This window comes from Musca domestica, unplaced genomic scaffold (assembly GCF_030504385.1).
Source record: "Musca domestica strain aabys unplaced genomic scaffold, Musca_domestica.polishedcontigs.V.1.1 36, whole genome shotgun sequence".
Taxonomy (NCBI): domain Eukaryota; kingdom Metazoa; phylum Arthropoda; class Insecta; order Diptera; family Muscidae; genus Musca; species Musca domestica.
This window is the reverse complement of record NW_026712318.1, coordinates 6,246,561-6,266,234: the sequence shown is the minus strand read 5'-3', so window position 1 is coordinate 6,266,234 and position 19,674 is coordinate 6,246,561. Positions and strand designations below refer to the sequence as shown.

Genomic DNA, 19,674 nt, shown 5'->3' with positions numbered 1-19,674 from the left:
ACGAACTTCAAGTATCCAATTTGAAATAATTCTGGTGAATAATGTCGCTAAAATCATCAAAATACCGAATGCCGGGAGGTGCTGCTATATGGGGGCTATACGTAGACGTGGACCTACATGCCCCATTTTCAATACCAAAAGTCCTGCATACACAATATACATTTGAGTAAAATTTTATCAACCTACTTCATTTCGTTCGGAAGCTTGAGTGATTTCCACAGACGGACATAGGGACGGACATCGCTAAATCGACATAGAACTTTATGCTGATCAAGAATATATATACGTTGCGGGGTCTAAAATGTATATTTCGAGGTCTTACAAACGGAATGACGAACTTCATATACATATATAAAAATAGAATAATACAAAACACTCATCCGCTTTTTTTCTTCCTTTGCAGAAAAATCAAAAGAAAATTCCGAGGATCTTCGGTATTGCAGACACGACTCAAATCGCTCAGTTCCATGGATACGGCTGTTCTGGATGAAAAGGAGGTGATTTGCTGACAAAGCGACAATTCTGTGCGATATGTGGAAATAGATCGGGTCACTACAGTCTGACCACATTCTATGGCCGCTTTAATCACAAATATCGCACAGAATTGTGTCCCTATTTTCAGTAGACTGTTATAAATCGGAATCAAGCAAACAACCAACAACAACTATGACTATATACTTACATTTAAACTAAATTGTAAAACTAAATTAAAAAAAAATCCGAAACAACAATAAGTAATTGATATGTTAATGTGAGTGATGATGACGATGAAGTCACACGGAATGAAAAAAAGAAAACCAACTCTAATTTCGAAGCATGTACTCTATTCTCGAACACTTGTTTTTAAGGCAAATTTTTAGGAACTAAATTTAAGTTTTCCAAAAAAAAAATAAAAACAAAATAAGTAAAACAACTGACATATGTTGACAACGTTGAAAATATTCAATAACCAATAGATCTTCTGCCGAAGATACACTTTGTTAAAACTCACACACACACACATATTTTCTACGGTCAACAAATTTCATACATATTAATTTTGTGAATAGTTAAGAAGTAAAACAAAAACATTAAATTACTCCTTCTAAAGGTTTTTAATTAGTATTACCAGAGAACAAGAAAAGAAGAAGAAAAACTATAACCAAAAAAAACAATCCTTGAATTAACGGAACCTAAGGTAATGAAAAACTCAAATACAGAGAGAAAACTCCAATAGCAACAAATGCTATTGGCTGCAAAAAATAAATAAGATTTGTCTCAAAATCGAACAAAATCAGAAATGAAATGGACTGATGTATTTAATCTAGTTACATACATGCATATGTACGAATTTGCAAATATTACGCAAACTTACGCGAGCATGGCACAATTTAAGATAAGAACTATACCCATGGTAGAATTAAGATGGTATAATCATGCAATCATATGTTTTCAATTTTTTTTTCAAAATTACTCATTTGACAATATTTCACATGTAAAAAAGCTGTATATCCTCCACCATTTGAAAAGAATTTGGAAATTTTCAAACAAATAAAATCCGTTAAAATTCTGTTAAAATCTTAAAAAAATCTCTTAAAATGCCAAATGTGGCCGTCATATTAGTGTCTAAACGACGACGTAGACCTACATAGGCAACTATTGTCCTAAGACATTACAATATTCATATGCGAAATTTGAAAAAAAAATCGGTGAATAATGTACCTAAAATCATCAATATAGGGAGGTACTATTATATGGTACTATCACATACAATTTTCTGCCTTAGGCTGTAGTATCCATTACGAACTCCAAATATCAAATTTGAAACAATTACGGTGAAAAATGTCGCTAAAATCATTAAAATCTCGAATATCGGGAGGTACCATTATATGGGGGCTATACGAAGACGTGGATCTGCACAAACAATTTTCTGTCAAAGGCTGTAGTATTAATTACGAAATTCAAATACCAAATTTGAAACAATTCCGGTGAATAATGTCGCTAACATCATCAAAATACCGAATATCGGGAGGTACGATTATTTGGGGGCTATACAAAGACGTGGATCTGCACAGACAATTTTCTGCCTTAGGCTGCGGTATCCATTACAACAATTTTCTGTCTTAGACTGCAGTATCTATTACCAACTTCAAATACCAAATTTGAAACAATTCCGGTGAAAAATGTCGCTAAACTCATTGAAATATCGAATATAGGGAGGTACAATTATATGGTGGCTATACGAATAGGTGGATCTGCGCAGACAATTTTCTGCCTTAGGCTGTAGTATACATTACGAACTTCAAATAACAAAATCTGAAACAATTCCAGTGAATGAGGTCGCTAAAATCAACAAAATACCGAATATCGGGAGGTACCGTTATATGGGGGCTATACCAAAACGTGGACCTACATCACCCATTTTCAATACCTAAAGTCCTTCAGACATAATACACATTTAAGTAAAGTTTTGTCAACGTACTTCAGTTCGTTCCGAATCTAGAGTGATTTCCACAGAATGAAAGCAAAAAATGTCGGAAATAGCATCAAATTTTAGAATAAGTTTAGATTTGTTCGAATTGGTCACCTTTGGCACGAATAATGGCCTTCAAACTGCCAATGAAACCGTCACACCCGAATGTTGCTCTGAGGTATTTTGGCCCATTCCCGGCGAAGGGCTTGCTTGATTTTTTTAGTGCCAACCTTGCTTTCCAAAATACTCCAGACACAATAGTCCAACGGATTGAAGATTTTGGTGGAACCTCATTTTTTAATCATTCTTGGGTGGCGCGTGCTGAGTGCGATGGTTGTGAGTCCTGTTGGAATGTCCATGGCCCTCCAGAATATTTTCGCTATAATATTCGACATTTATTGGTTGGTTGGTTAATACAAGCGGAGAGCGACCATCGGCTGTTATGGCGGCCCACACCTTCACCATGGCCGACGCTTGAGTTCTGATGGCCAACCGAAGCTGCACATTTTCAGCTGACCTCTTTGGCAAGTAAACACGATAATTTTGTTTGTTTACAAACTGCTGGACAACGAACGTTTTCTTATCGGAAAAACCACATTCGGGAGTTCACCACTTTCGGCCCAGCGAAGCAACTCTTTAGCATTTTTGAGTCTATTTTCTTTTTGTATCGGCGTAAGTTCTTGCACTTTTTGGAATTTCAATGGCTTTACCCCGAGCTCAGTTTTCAATATTTGCTGAATCTGCATGTTCAGCTCACCAGCAATTTTTGGGCTACTGCAATACGGGTTTCGATCAAGTCGCTTCTTTACTTTTCGAACCATTTCTGCTGATGCTGTCGTTTTCTTCCGTCCACTTCCTTGACGTCGTGCTACGCTACCAATATCACAATAACGAGCGATGGTACGAGACACTAAAGATTAATTCGGAGGTCAAATTACCGAATATCGGGAGGTACCGTTATGTGGAGGCTATAAAAAATCGTGGACCTATACATACAATGTTTCGCAACCGGAGTTAGAACACATTTCGAAATACAAATACCAATTTTTAGACAAATCCGTGAAAAAATGTGGCAAAAATCATCAATATACCGAATATCGGGAGGTACCGTTATATGGGGACTATACAAAATCGTGGACCTATACATGAAATGGAGCTAAAACCCATTATGGCCTACAAATACAAATTTTTAGACAAATCTGTGGAAAAATTTGGCAAAAATCATCGAAATACCGAATATCGAAAGGTTTCGTTATATTGCGGCTATTCCAAAACGTGGACCGATGTATCTCATTTTCAATGCCCAACCATCCTAGAAACGATTCAAATTGTTTGGCCAATTTGTTAAGAAAAAAATAATTTATTGCGCAGAAAGAGAAAGGATTATTCGATTTTTTGCAATCTTTGCAAATCCCAATATTTTTATCAGGGCAATATAGGCCCACTCCATCGAGTATCTCGCCAAAAAATAGAGTCTGATTGCCTTCGATATTCCTATATACCGAAGAATATATCGGACCACTCCTTCTGGTACCTACCACACAAGGGGTCAAAATATTTAATAACCATGAAGCTCATAAAACGCGAAATGAACAACCAATTCATTTCAAACTCGGCACACCCCAATATTTTCATCAACACAAGATCTAATGTGAAGATGATAGATATCGGCCCACTCACAAAAAGTATTGCTTTAACTCTAAAATTCGGTTTTAATATTTTTTTGAATTCCTGGTGTTTAGGTAAAACTTGAACTTGGACTTGATGTATATTGGGACCCATAGTAGAATTTTATGGCAAATAATTTTGTTGAATATTTGCTACGATTGCGTTAAAAGGGAGTTTTAAAGCATAATTTTAAAAAAGAACCTAAAAGACCCCTTTGTTGACTCGATTGCGGTTTAAAATTTTCCACCAAAATTATCCTTGTATTGTTATCTGCAACATTGCCGAATACCTAAATATCAGTACCTAAAATCAATGGACTCCGATAGGTCTTAGTGTGAGTATTTCAAAAAATAAGGAGGAGAGGGAAAAATGGCCCGAATATTTAGGTTAGTTAGCCATGTAAACTTTCAAAACACTAATACACGTGGGTTCAATTTTCAGCTGGATTTTCCCAGTACTTTTTATCTTGCACCGTGTTATATTTGCAAATTCGTACAATCGTCAAGTCTAGCTATAGGAGTATCTGTAAAATGTATCTTCAATTTAAAACTAAATACTTAAATATATAAATTTACTACTAGTCTCATTTGGTTTTTTTTTTTTTTTTTCAACGATTTATTTTCTAGATTATCCTTTTTCCAGAGCATTTATTATGCGACGCACAACATTTTGAAGAGAAAAGAAAAAAAATCAAGATGCCTAGTTATAAGAATTATAAAAACAAAAAAAAAGTAGATTAAAAAATAGAATGGAATACATTGATGTGATGCGGTGTGCGGGGCAAACATTGTGGTGGATCTATAAGTAATTAAATCATTAAATCATAGTTTTATAAACAATTATGTATAACTAATTATTTTAATTAGAGATGTTTCAAAACAAATTTTAAATTGAATTTTTCTTCCTTTGGAAAATCAGTTGAACAAGGCTCAATACATGGTTGGATGGATAGTTAAATGTTAAATTTATTTGGTTAAAAAAAAAAGAAATAGATATCCAATTGAAATTTAAAGAAAGGTTGATTGTGAGTTTACAGCTTTCAATTCAGTTCTGCTATTTTACTTCAACAACATAAAAAATAACTACGGATCCGAAATAATCCAGCAGATTACTAAAAAGTAGAGCTAAACAAATAAAAAAACTGTAAATTCGGCCGGGCCGAACTTTGAATACCCTCCACCATTTGTAGCGAATTTGGCTATTTTCAAAACCTTAAAATCCATTAAAAATTCTGTTGAAATTTTAAAAATACCAAATGTTGCTGTTACGTTAGGGTCTATACGACGACATGGACCTGTTATTTGTCATAAGCCATTATATTATTCAAATGCGAAACTTGAAAAAAAATTCGCTGAATAATGCAGCTAAAATCATCAAAATACCGAATATCGGGAGGAGCCGTTACATGGGGACTATACGAAGGCGTGGACCTGCACAGACAATTTTCTGTCATAGGCTGTAGTATTCATTACGAAATTTAAATACCAAATTTCAAACCATTCCGGTAAATAACTTCGCTAAAATCATCAAAATACCGAATATCGGGAGGTGCCGTTACATGGGGACTATACGAAAACGTGGACCTGCACAGAGAATTTTTTGTCTTAGACTGTAATATCCATTACAGACTTCAAATACCAAATTTGAAACAATTCCGGTGAATAATGTCGCTAAAATCATAAAAATTCCGAATATCGGGAGGTTCCGTTATATGGGAGCTATACGAAGACGTGAACCTGCACAGACAATTTTCTGTCTTAGGCTGTAATATCCATTACGAACTTCAAATACCAAATTTGAAACATTTCCGGCGAATAATGCCACTAAAATCATCAAAACACTAAATATCGGGAGGTGCCGTTATATGGAGGTTATACGAAGGCGTGGACTTGCACAGACAATTTTCTGCCATAGGCTGTAGTATCTATTACGAACTTCAAATAGCAAATTTGAAACATTACCGATGAATAATATCGCTTAAATCGCCAAAATACCGAAAAAAGGGAGGTTCCTTTATATGGGGGCTATACGAAAACGTGGACCTACATGGCCCATTTTCAATACCAAAAGTCATGCGGACATAATATAGATTTGAATAAAATTTTATCAACCTACCTCTATTCGTTCGGAAGCTAGAGTGATTTCCACAGACGGATAGACGGGCAGACGCACAGACGGACGGACATCGCGCAAAAGACATAGAATTTTATGCTGGTCAAGAATATATATAAAAAATTATATTTCGAGGTGTTACAAACCGAACGATAAACATAATATACCCTCCATAATATTATGGGTCAAAGTTTTGAATAACTAAAACGATCATAAAAACCGAAATAAACATTCACTTCTCTTCAAATTACTCACATCACAATATTTTTTTAAATCCAATGTCTGGTATGTTGTTCTGATTTCGAACGAAATTGAATATAAATGTTCGATTTCCTTAAAATTTTGCCCATACCAATATTTTTATCTGTATTAGACGAAGTGTGAAAATTGAATACTTCTGTTCGCTAAATCGGTTACCTCACGCATATTTCCATATTTTCCCAAAATTTGCAGTATTCGGTATAGTCCAAACCAGGCAAGTTGTAATATTTATGTCCGTCTTAAGTCAGATACGTTTTAGGTCAGATATTGGCCAAAGGATGTACTTTCATGATCTGCTGGGTTTTTTCCCGTAATTATTTTTTGTGTTGCACAGTGTTATATAAAAAAGTTTTGTATCTGAAATATCATTAAAAGATTTGAATTTTTCCTTGAAAAATTGTCACCAGACGGCGAAATAAATATCTGCTGGTAAGACCTAGAAAAAAGAAGATTTTAACCCATACTTACATTTCTGTTACTGCAAGGACTATGTAAGTTCTATAACATCCAAACCTTTCAAATCTAGCAAATTTCAATTGGATTAAATTATTGTGGAAATAAAAACTGTTAAATCAAATTTAAATTATTTAAATATTTTTCTGAGTTTCATTTATGCAACTTTAATCAAAATCTCTTGTTACACCTAAAAATCTAGAAAATATTTGTTTTAAACAAAGAAAAATAAAATCCAAAATTGAAAATAGTTTTTAATTTAGAACAAGGAAAACATTATCAATGCATTTGTTAAATTTTAAGTGGAAAAGAAAACTAAATTTAAATGTTATAATTTTTAATGTTAATCAAATATTAAATAACAAATAAGTTTTACAAAGAAAAAGCCCACCCTATATTCTTTTTTTGAAAAAAAAAATATTGCGTTTTAAAAGAAATGAAAAAAGAAAACCAAAACAAAAACAAAAAGCAACAAAACATGTTAGTGAAACAGAAATCATTAAAACACTGCCCTCATAATACTACCAAAAAAAATATAATTTCAAATTTTTTTAACTCTTAAAAAAACATTATTAAATTTTAGTCAATTTTAATGCTTTTTCGGTTTCAAAATCAAAATAAATTTTAGTTAAATTTTAATAATTTCTTATTTTTAGAAATCAAAACTAAGCAAAACATACAAAATTAATATAAATGTGTATATCATCTCTATATTTCCAAATCAAATACACTGACAATAAGAAAACAGAGAACTACAAATATTTTTTGTTATAATTTTAGCAAAAAAACAAAAGAAAAAAACATAAACTAAGCAAAAAAGAAAAACAAGGAAAAGAAGAGAACTAAGGCGAAATTTATTTTTGAATTGCTAAATTTAACTGAAATGTGAATGGTAACTGTATTTTATGTATTCTAATTAAACTATAAACGCTCAATATAAGCAATAGATTAAATTATTTAATTCTTATTATACAAGATAAATATACTATATATATAAAAATACATATATATGCATATTTACTAATAAGTTAATTAAAAATCGTCAACAACAACAACAATGCGAAGGTAATAGAAAAATTAAAAATCATCTACGTTTGGCTATACAACAACACTATGTAACAAAGCCTTGGTTATATAATTGTACCCTCAGCCATATGGGTAGAGAGGCTATATATCAAATCCGTTTCAGGACATTTGGAGTCGATTTAGCGATGTTCGTCCGTCTGTCTGTCGAAGGGAGTATACAATTTAATCCAAACTCGATACATCGTAATAATTTTATCAAAAATTTAGATCGAGTTCGGAGATGGTAGCTCCCCCAGAAAAGGTCGACATTTTCAAAAAAATATTTTCTAGGATAATCCGATTTTTCTCCAACTTTGCAAATCTTAATAAGGATGAGATAACAAAAAAAAACTGCAACAAAGTCAAACGCCATAATTTTTACTTTTTTTCTTTTTTTGAATTTTATTGAATTAAAGCAAAAAATTTGGGATATAGCATCAAATTTTGGAATATGTTTAGATTTCTTCGAATCGGTCACCTTTGGCACGAATTATGGCCTTCAAACGACCAATGAAACCGTCACATGCTGCCCGTATGTTGCTCTGCGGTATTTTGGGCCATTCTCGGCTTGAGGTGTTCGACACTTTGGTATTTCTTTAGTGCCAGCCTTGCTTTCCAAAATACTCCAGTGACACAATAGTCCAACGGATTGGTATCTGGAGATTTTTGTGGCCATTGTGCGCTGGAAATGAAGCGAGGGACCTCATTTTGTAAGCATCAGGTCCTCATTATATTTCACGCATTCCATTATTTCTACTAACACAAGATCGGACCACTTCTTTTGGTACCTCCCCCTCATAAAACGCGAAATTAACATCCAATTCCATTCAGACTTGATGCATCTAAATATTTATTTCAACACAAAATCTGTTATAAATATGGTAGAGATCGGACCATTCCTTCGGGTACCTCCCCCACAAAGGGTCAAATTTTTAAATAACCAAAACGATACGAAGTTATCATCCGATTCTCTTCAAATTTTACACATCCTAATATTTCTATAAAAAAAAATACTCCGATGTGAAGATGGGATGTATCACCCCACAGGTACCTCCCCTACAATAGGTCCAAAATTTTGAAGAACTATGAAGCTCATACAACGGGATGTTAACTTCCGATTCCACTCAGATTTCCAATATCTCAATATTTCCTTCAACACAAGATATGTTATAAAGATGGTGGAGAGCATTCCTTCGGGTACCTGCCACATAAAGGGTCAAAGTTTTGAATAACAAAAACGATCATAAAGTCCGAAACTAACATACGATTCTCTTCATATTCCACACATCCCACTAAAAAAATTGAATAATTATAACTCTTAAAAAATGGGATGTAGGAGTCCGATTGTACCACTCTTTCTGTTATATTTTTTTAGGACCGATACGAAATGAGCCAATTCTTTCGGAACCTACTCCATTAAATTTAAATAATTGAATGTTAGCTGAGGATATAAATCTGTCGGAAAAACAGACTGATACTTTTAAACTTGCTGTAATGGATTTTAATCGATAATCAGTTCGATCTCATCGGACACCATCCTTTAAGAAATAGTACTTCCATGAGAAGTTTCCCCACTAGGGAGGCAATTATTATTCCAGCTGTGTTCTTCATTTTTCCCTGTACTGTCCTGAGGTGATTCCTTATTAGGAAAACATTAATTTTGCAATTGCGATCTTTATATTTTCTCTTTTCTCCCTCACTGCGATAACCAAAAACGGACGATTCATTTGGACAATTTTTTTTTAGAATTTTGGCCACTAAAAACTTTAAACTATTATATTTTATATAAATCGTTACATAGTGTTATACTAATTAATGAAAAATTTATTTTGATGTTTGGCCAATTTAAACAAACAAAAAAATAATGAATAAAAAAACAACCTTACAAAACAAGAAACTACATCAATTGGATTTTTACAAAATTAATTAAAAATTGAAGAATCAAATGAATTTAAATTTCTAGGAAACCGAAAACTAATTGTTCGTTTAGACATACATAATACAACATTCATCATTTCATTTTAAATTCGAACTAAAACTAAACAAATCAAAACATTAAAATTGTTCATAAAAAAAACGATGAAACTAAAAGGAAACAAATTAAAAAGGCAAAAAATAAAATTATAGAATAACTTATTTTGACGTACGTTAACATTTAGCGTCGTTTTTATATGAAATTACAAAACTAAGTAAAAAAAATATTAAACAAAAAAGAAATTAAAAATTTTCATAAAAAAACATGACAAAAATACAAAAACAAAAAAAAGTTATCCCTTTTTAAACTGTAAACGAAAAGTGTGTATTAATTACATTTGAAGAAAATTGTCTTACAATTATATAACTCTCATATGAAAAGAAAAGGAAAACAACAAAATGTTAAAACCTACAAAAAAACAAAATAATCCAATAAAAACTACCCTCGAGGATAAAGAAAATTTATGAAATTAAAAATATAAAATAATACAAAACAGATACAAAAAAAACCAACAAAAACAACAACAAAATAATGACTAATAAAAAATTGTGTTGCAAATCATATCATAAAAATTGAATAAAACATTAATAAACAAACGAAAAAAATAGAAAACATTAACAATTTGCATTTTTAATTTTAATTCGAATGAAAATAGGTGGGAAACTGAGAATCTTCGGAGGGAGCTGGTATGGTAACACCGCCCGTATCAACGGCTGGTTCATGCGGCAATGAATCGATGCTTTCCAACGGCAAAAAACAATCGGCAGAAGCCTGTAAATAAATTAAAACAAAAATAATTAAATATGAAAATCTGTTTAAAAAATTAAATTAAACAGTTCAACAAACCAAAATGGCTGGAGAATAATACTAATTTAATTAACTTAAGCACACTAGCCTTAAGCTGCAGAAAATATTGAAAAATGTCTGCGTTTAAATATTAGGTTTCTATTGCAATAGAATAAAAAGTTTATTATACCCTCAGGCATATGGCTCGAGAGGGTATATACAGGGTGAGAGGAAAAACTGCAACAAAGTCAAACGCCATAATTTCTACATTTTTTTTTTTTTTTTAATTTTATTGAATGAAAGCACAAAATGTCGGAAATAGCATCAAATTTTAGAATATGTTTGGATTTGTTCGATTCGTTCACTGAAATCGTCTCCCGCTGCCCGAAGGTTGCTCTGCGGTATTTTGGCCCATTCCTGGCGAATCGCTTGCTTGAGATGATCGACACTTTGGTATATTTTAGTACCAACCTTGCTTTCCAAAATACTCCAGACACAATAGTCCAACGGATTGGTATCCGGAGATTTTGGTGGCCATTGTGCGCTGGAAATGAAGCGAGAAACCTCATTTTGTAAACATTCTTGCGTGGAGCGTGCTGAATGCGATGGTGCTGAGTCCTTGACGTCGCGATAATATTCGGCATTTATTCTGATGCCACGGTCGATTAATACGAGCGGAGAGCAAACATCGGCTGTTATGGCGGTCCACACCATCACCATTGCTTGAGTTGTGGTGGCCAACCGAAGGTGCACATTTTCAGCTGACCTCTTTGGCAAGTAAACACGATCATTTCGTTTGTTTACAAACTGCTCATCGGAGAAAACAAAATTCGGCAGTTCACCACTATCGGCCAAGCGAATCAACTCTTTAGCTCTTTTGAGTCTATTTTCTTTTCGCGTGGCTTTACCCCGAGCTCATTTTTCAATATTTTCCGAATGGAAAATTGCGATATGTTCAGCTCACGAGCCATTTTTCGGCCACTGCGACGCGGGTTTCGATCAAGTCGTTACTTTACTTTTCGAACCATTTCTGCTGATGTTGCTGTTTTCTTCCGTCCAATTCCTTGACGTGGGGCTACGCTACCAGTATCACCGTAACGAGCGATGGTACGAGACACAAAATTTTTATTCACATTTAAATGCTGGAGTGCTCTAACAATAGCCCCTTGTGTTTTTCCAGCCAAATATAAAGAAATCATATCAATATCAAATATCACGCTTGAATTCCACCACGAATAACATTTTTCTGGAAAATTCTCTCCAAAATGCTTTTGTACGCTTGAAAACAATATAATGAGCTGTCACTGGAATAATTTTAACAGCTGTCGGACGAGTGGCTTAGAAATGATAGCAGTCTGAAGTAGGTTGCAGTTTTTTCATCTCATCCTGTATACATGTTCATTGGTCTTGTCAACTGCCTACTGTGACTCTGGTACGTAATCGCTTTCTTTTATTTATTTATATTAATTACACTTCCGTTGAATTCGTACAAATATTTTTCCTTTCCGGTCTGAAGTACGAATGAAAAATTAATTCCCTAAAAAATTTGTCATTACCTTAATTATTCGGTCCGGAAATGTGCCCTAAATTAAAGTAGCTTTTTATCAAAAGAGAACAATTTTTACAAAAAATCAAAAGATATTAGTAGACAAAGGGCGGAAATTTGTAGACAAATTGCAAACCACAAGTGTTTTTCAAGCATAGATAAAAATTTGTTATGACAAATTATTTTTATAATATTATTCTCAAGCTGTATTGTCGTTAAGTTTATTTTTGATGGGTTCCGTGATGAGTTGGGGCAAAGCGTCTTTTCGCTTTTCTCTTACCTCATTGTTTTTATGTGGTTTTCTGGCACCTTGGGAATCCTCATTCATGCGTATCAAGCCTTTGCGATGATCTTCTTTGTGGATTTTTAGTTTTTCTTCATTAACCGTAACATAACTGCATAGATCGCAAGCAATTTTCTTGTAATTCTCGGCATGATTTAAACGCATATGGTGCTTGAAAGCATTGGATTGTATGCACGAAAAGTCACACAGGGAACATTTCAACTTGGCCGATTCCCTATTGTGACGCATTTGATGTTTGTGCAAGACACTGGGGTCGCGTGTTGAAAATTTGCATGTTTTGCAATGCAAAGGTTTTTCACCCGTATGTTGGCGCATATGTATCTGCAAACATTAAAAACATATCCGTAGGGCAGTTAAAACTATGTTTATCAAAGACTAAAACTTAAAAACTAGAACTTACTATTAAGCTTGCCTTCCGTGACATTTTCTTGCCGCATACATTGCATATAAAGGGTTTTATTTTATTGTGAACGGTTTTGATATGCTTTGACAAGGTTTTTCCATTTACAAATTTACGTTCACATATTTCACATGTTTTCTCTGAATAGTATTTATTTTGTCGCACAACGGGTTTAGGTTTCTCCGTTTCCACAGCATTAGTAGCGGCAATTTGTGCTTGTTGCAAACGTTTACGCTTAACAGCTTTCAAGGATCGCATGACTCTGGGACGCCATTTTTTATGGACTCTCATGTGACGCCAAACTAAGGCTGAAAAAGGAATTCAAACGCATCAATTGTCAAAGAAATTGCCTTAGAAATTAAGTAATAAGCTACCAGAAGCATATGACTTAAATTCGCACACGGGACACTGGAGCAGGTCCACATCAATTTGATGGGATTTCCAAAGGTGTGCAGTACATCGTCTCCAGTTGTTTATGGACATGGCGCAAATATAACATTTAAATGTACACTTTCCCTGAACATGACATTTAACATGATTTTCCCGTCGTTCTTCATCAACAAATTTGTAAACGCAAGTCGCTGCGGCTGTACATTTGAGATTCATTCTTTGCCGCAAAATCAAGCGAAAATCTTTAAACGGCAATGGCTTGATTTCAGGACATATCCGGGTTTCTAAATTCGCTTCGGCCATTGTCATGGCTGGTTTTTCTTCCTTACAGTCTTCATTGTTCTCCAATTTCAATGTAGTGTCAGCTTTAGTTACTCGGTCTATGGGTACGCATTTATGATATTCGATCATGTGGCCTCTTAAATCTTCTTTTAAATCATACTGACGGAGACACAGCGAGCAAACAAATATAATACGAGGTGGTGGTTCAGGTTCTTGTGTATTCTGGTCACAATCATTACAAGTTTGCCCTTTTATATCTGGTGATTCGGGGCAGTATTCAATTAATGCATCCAAATCTTCCATAAGTTCTGTATCGTCGGCCATCGTTTACTAAAATAAACATTAAAGTTCGTTATAAACCAAATTAAAAAGTACTGTACAAAACATACACATATACAAATAGTTCAAGATTGAAATATAACTGAAACACCCTGTATGCCATAAAATACAAATACACATGTCACCCTTTGATATTCCCCTTTAAACATTGTCTAGATTTGATAACTTGTAAATTTCCAGTAATATTAGTTAAAATTCACCACACATACCCCTCCAGTAAGTTATAGTGAAATTACATGCACAGAAGATAACCCATAAACTTGTTGTTATTCCATAATTAAACACTTGTTAATAGCGACGACACGGAGAAGTAAACAATCCAATATAAACAAACAGCTGATGCATACTTAATAGAGTTGCCACACTTATTAATGACATCAAGTAACCATGCAATGATTTAGAACAAACAACGGATACTTTTAAAGAATTAAAGCAATGCTTACAACGAATCGTTTTTTATTTTCGAATTAAAATATTAATCAATGGTGAAATTAAAAAGGTTAAGTCATGCAATCTTATCTTAACAATTTCTTTTTAATATTATTCATTTGACAACATCTCGTTGTCAAAATTTATATTTATAAATCCATTGTATACACAGAAATGAGAGATGGGAACCTCATTTATATCGACTAAATTTTGACAAGGTATATAACAGAAAATGCAAAGATGGAAATACTTAATTGAAATGAATTTACCTTCTTAATTCTGCCATGTATTAATAATTTTATTTTTTTAATTAAGGATTTTTTTAAATTCCAATGCCCTTGTATGAAGTATAAGCTATTTTTATTTAAAGTTTCTATTTTCCGAATTTCGTAGATTTAAACATAATTTAATGGAAGTCCTGCCCGAAATAAAAAATTGTGTTCAAAGACAAACTAAAATATTTTTTGAAAAAGTCTGACAATTTTGTGTTTCTTTTATAGTTTTGTAAGTTTTGCTTTTTTAACCTCCGTAGTAAAAATTAAGCAGTTTTACATTTAAATTCAATTAATAATTTATATTTCGTTCATTTGTCGCTCCTTTATTCGTTTGGTTATTCTGCTCTTCTGATTTTTGATATCATAGTAGAATTAAGAATGTAACCCTGCGCAATCGTATATTAATAATTTTCAGGAACTCCCATTGCAGATATATTTGACAAGCTGAATTACAGAAATGAGACTACCTTAGTAAGAGACTACCATGGTAGAAGAATATAGGTAGATGCATCGACGCTTGGGAACATTGATATGTCAAAATTTTTAAAATTTTTTTATGAAAGATAACTGGATTTTTAAATGTTTTTTATACGAGCCAATCAGAGGTTGTTATAAAATGAATTTTTCAAAGATTTTTACAATTTTATTCTACCATGGAGACTACTTTAAAATAATTGTACCATGATATTTAAAAAAAATGGTTGTATGTAGACAATACTCTTGCAGGGCTAAAGTAATTAGTTGGATCTAAATTTAAAATAATTTGAAATTATTTTTTTAATTGAAAACAATACATACATATACAGGGTAAGATAAAAAAACTGCAACAAAGTAAAAAGCCACATTTTTTACATTTTTTAAAATTTATTGTATGAGAGCAAAAAATGTCGGAAATAGCATCAAATTTTAAAATAAGTTTAGATTTGTTCGAATTGGTCACCTTTGGCACGAATTATGGTCTCCAAACGGCCAATGAAACACGCTGCCCGAATGTTGCTCTGCGGTATTTTGGCCCATTCCCGGCGAAGCGCTTGCTAGAGGCGATCGACACTTTGGTATTTTTTAGTGCCAACCTTGCTTTCCAAAATACTCCAGACACAATAGTCCAACGGATTGGTATCCGGAGATTTTGATGGCCTTTGTGCGCTAGAAATGACGCGAGGAATCTCTTTTTGTAACCATTCATGAGTGGCGCGTGCTGAGTCCTGTTGGAATGTCCAAGGTCTGCGGCCAAAATGTTTGCGTGCCCAAAGGTTTTATTACACTCTCCAGAATATTTTCGCGATAATATTCGGTATTTATTCTAATGCCAGGGTCGATTAATACGAGCGGAGAGCGACCATTGGCTGTTATAGCGGTCCACACCATCACCATGGCCGGCGCTTGAGTTCTGGTGGCCAACCGAAGGTGTACATTTTCAGCTGATCTCTTTGGCAAGTAAACACGATCATCTTGCTTGTTTACAAACTGCTGGACAGCGAATGTTTTCTCATCGGAGAAAACCAAATTCGGCAGTTCCCCCTATTCGGCCAAGCGAAGCAACTCTTTAGCTCTTTTGAGTCTATTTTCTTTCTGTTGCGGTGTAAGTTCTTGCACTTTTTTATACCTTCAATCAAGGTAGATTATGTTCTACTAAAGCTTAAATATTAGTCTTCTAAGTAATGAGAGACTTGAATTTGAAATGGTCGTATTTTGCTTCAGTGCGTCTTTATTTTGTTGCAGATGATAATTATCCTAGGGTTCATGACACTTTTAACATTTTAGAATGGCGCAACTTAAATATTTCACTCATACCCCTAATACGGTATAGATGACATCTGTTGTTCCGAACAAATTCAATGATAAGCGATTAGAGTATTTGTTCAGCTATAATCCCATTGATAGTAATTGTGCTGTGTAAAAAAATGCAAATTTTTGCCGAAGTGAACATAACATTCAGTTGAGCGCCGTCGTTCTTAAAAATAAACAAATAGGTAAGCCGAACGCTTTATACTCTACACCATCTTGAAGGGATTAAAATAATTGAAAAAAAAAAATCGTCGAAAAATAACGCTAAACTAAAAATTGTAATATGGGGCCTATTCGAAGTCATGGTCCTGTCATAGGATGTAGTACCGATTCCGAACTTCAAATACGAAATTTTAAACAATTCCGGTGAATATTGTCGCTAAAATCATTAAAATACCGTATATCTAGGGGTACCCTTATATAGGTGCTATACTAACACGTTAACCTATGTAGACAATTCTCTTCCAGGGGGTAGAGTACTCACAAATAACTCCTTGTGTAAAAGCTTCCCTTGAAAAATGTGGCTAAAATCATCAAAATACCGAATATAGGGGGTGAGGCACGATACGTGCACCGATATAGCCCATCTTCAAACTTGACCTGGATGCAGACAAAAGACTGATCTGTGCAAAATTGTAGGTTCCTATTTTAATTCGTTTTTGAATCTAGCGTGATTAAAACAGACGCATAGCGCTAAATCGTCTTAGAATTTTACGCTGATCAAGAATATATATACTTTGTTGAGTCTAAAATTATTATTTCGATGAATTACACACGGAATGACGAACTTAATATACCCTCCATACTATGTATGGTGGAGGGTATAAAAACATTTTTTTGTGTTATGGGGTACGTCATATTTAAGTAGCCATACTCGTACTCACAATTAAATCTTATGAAATTGATAGAAAAATAAACAAGTAAAAAAACTTATTGTTCGGCCGGGCCAAACTTTTAATACCCTCCACCTTAGGGTAAAGGAAACATTAAAAGAAATGTGGCAAAAATCATTAAAATGTCGAATATCGGGAGGTACCATTATATGGGGGCTATACCAAATCGTGGATCAACACATGTAATGTTTCGCCAAAGGAGCTAGAACCCATTATAACCTACAAATACAAATTTTCAGAAAAATCCGTAAAAAATTGTGGCAAAAATCATCAAAATACCGAATATCGGGAGTTACCTTTATATGGGGTCTTTACCAAAACGTGGACCGATATCACAATACCAACCATCCTAGACACAATACAAATTGCTCTGCTAAATTTTGGCGCTCTACTTCAAATAATGTGGGCTATATCGTGATTTCAACAGACAGTCAGACAGACGGACATCATTAAATCGACTTAGAATTTTATGCTGATTATGAATATATACTTTATGGGGTCTACGACGAATATTTAAGGATGTTACAAACGGAATGACAAAGTTAATATACCCTTCTTTCCAAGGTGGAGGGTATAAAAAGCTGATTATAAAATAATATCTGAGCTTTGAATTGGGTTAGTCTGCCTACAGTTCGCTTACCAAATACATTCAATTAAAAAGTAAAGTGCTTATAACATAATTTTAAAATTATCACCTATCAAAAAAATAATAATAATAAATTTGAAGAAAGGATATATCATGGCAAATGCAAAATTAGAAAAACGCGAACATAAATATCATTGCAATAATGAACATTTACGTGGAGTTGAAGCGGAGATCCAAGCATCTCAGAAAGATGCTTTTTTCCGCGAAGAGGAAACGGTTCTTTTTTCATTCCATGATGGAATATTTAGTGACTCCTCTACTCCGGACAACTCGAATTTGACAGAGAGTATTGACAACAATATTGGCATGATGTCTCCAGGGATAGCCGGTATAACTAGAGAGTTGGTAAAGGCCGTGTGTGGAGGTATGACGAAGTATCTGAAAACTGTGTTTGTCAGGTATGTACAACTGATGACTTAAGTGTAAGTACATAAGAAGCTTGAAGTCATGGCTAGGCATCATGGTAGAAGAATATAGGTAGATGCATCAACGCCTGAGAACATTGATGTGTCAAAAATTTTAAAATGTTTTGTCCAAATTGAGTAGATTTTTATATCTTTTCTTATATGAATTTTTCAACAATTGTTACAAATTTTAATAAGTTTTTATTCAACATTTTCAATTTCAAAATCGGTTTGACAGTTCATTGTCCCAGCAGGTGTGTCGATGCGTCTACTTACATTCTTCTACCATGATTCATACACAAATCAGAGATGGGAACCTGCTTTCGATGCAGTGAAATTTGACAATCTCAATTACAGAAAATGCAAGGATGGGAATATTTATTTAAGTTGACTTTACTTTCCTAATTTTACCATGGGTATTGCTGAAAATATTTTTTCTTCCAATACCAAAAAAGTCTTTGAAACCATGAGTTAAAGCCGAGAATATACGACGTATGACCTAAAAATATTTTTAATAAAATTATGCAGAAAAAAAGTTTTTTTTTATAAAATATGTTAACAGCTACTACCTAGTCAATATGTCTTGGGATACTCCGATATTATAAATTTATTTCAATTTATTCATTGTGTTTAAGTTGTTTAATTAAATTTATGTATATTTTATTTTTTCTCTTTACAATTTAGATATTTCCGTCCTCAGAGGCACGAAAAAAACATCAATCATACATTGCTTAAATTGTTAATCCTTCTGATGTTCATGATGTGGCTTATCCCGGACGCCGATGGCTTTTTACATTTAAGAAAGAATTGCAAGTGTGTCTTGAAGATCACCGGACGATGCATCAGAAATGAACTGTGTGAATAATACTTACAAAGCATGGAAAATCCATTGACTAATTAAGCTTCAAAGGAGTCCACAAAGAATAATGCCAAAGAACAAATTATGCCGAGAACGACAATCATGAAACTGAAAATTATTTATGGAATTAAAAATTCTTGAATGTCCATAAATGAAAAATGAAATTTTTATATAAAATGTAAATGTACTCAACGCTTAGTTGGTTTTTATTTCAAATTCTTAAGGAAAGGTTATTATCATGATTCAATAAGAAAGGTTACTCAACTTTAAAGAAACTACAAAAATGCAACTCTGTGCTGGAGTCCTATAGTGTCAAATAGACTTAAATATGCAACAGTTTGGTTTGG

General features: G+C 33.5%; 3 protein-coding genes across 5 annotated transcripts in view; 2 read left to right on the top strand and 1 right to left on the bottom strand.

Annotated features, from left to right (window-relative positions):
• The window catches only part of LOC101896332 (uncharacterized), a 379,916-nt gene extending 369,620 nt beyond the window's left edge, over positions 1–10,296 (top strand). Inside the window, exons 19-20 of one of the 2 annotated variants that reach the window (XR_009342835.1) lie at positions 404–1,177; positions 4,747–10,296. Coding sequence is in view for 1 of the 2 variants with exons in the window: in XM_059125896.1 (XP_058981879.1) it covers positions 404–509 (106 nt within the window). In the remaining variant the exon portion in view is untranslated. Of the gene's footprint in view, positions 1–403 lie in introns of both variants that reach the window. The other variant, XM_059125896.1, reaches the window with a different exon arrangement.
• Positions 10,297–10,432: 136 nt separating this feature from the next.
• On the bottom strand, positions 10,433–14,399 carry LOC101896161 (oocyte zinc finger protein XlCOF28). 2 transcript variants are annotated; one of them, XM_020035503.2, is made up of 5 exons: positions 14,243–14,399; positions 13,397–14,024; positions 13,023–13,330; positions 12,599–12,943; positions 10,433–10,757 (listed from the first exon to the last, which is right to left on the bottom strand). In XM_020035503.2, the coding sequence occupies exons 2-5, from the start codon at positions 14,016–14,018 to the stop codon at positions 10,623–10,625; spliced, it is 1,410 nt and encodes a 469-aa protein (XP_019891062.2). In that variant the 5' UTR covers positions 14,019–14,024; positions 14,243–14,399; the 3' UTR covers positions 10,433–10,622. The 2 variants fall into 2 exon arrangements, with proteins under 2 accessions (XP_019891062.2, XP_011291023.2); XM_011292721.3 differs by lacking the exon at positions 14,243–14,399 and adding an exon at positions 14,084–14,225.
• Positions 14,400–18,124: 3,725 nt separating this feature from the next.
• Positions 18,125–19,475, top strand: LOC109611976 (uncharacterized). The gene is made up of 2 exons (XM_020035491.2): positions 18,125–18,462; positions 19,153–19,475. The coding sequence occupies exons 1-2, from the start codon at positions 18,158–18,160 to the stop codon at positions 19,331–19,333; spliced, it is 486 nt and encodes a 161-aa protein (XP_019891050.1). The 5' UTR covers positions 18,125–18,157; the 3' UTR covers positions 19,334–19,475.
• The last annotated feature ends 199 nt before the right edge of the window (positions 19,476–19,674 follow it).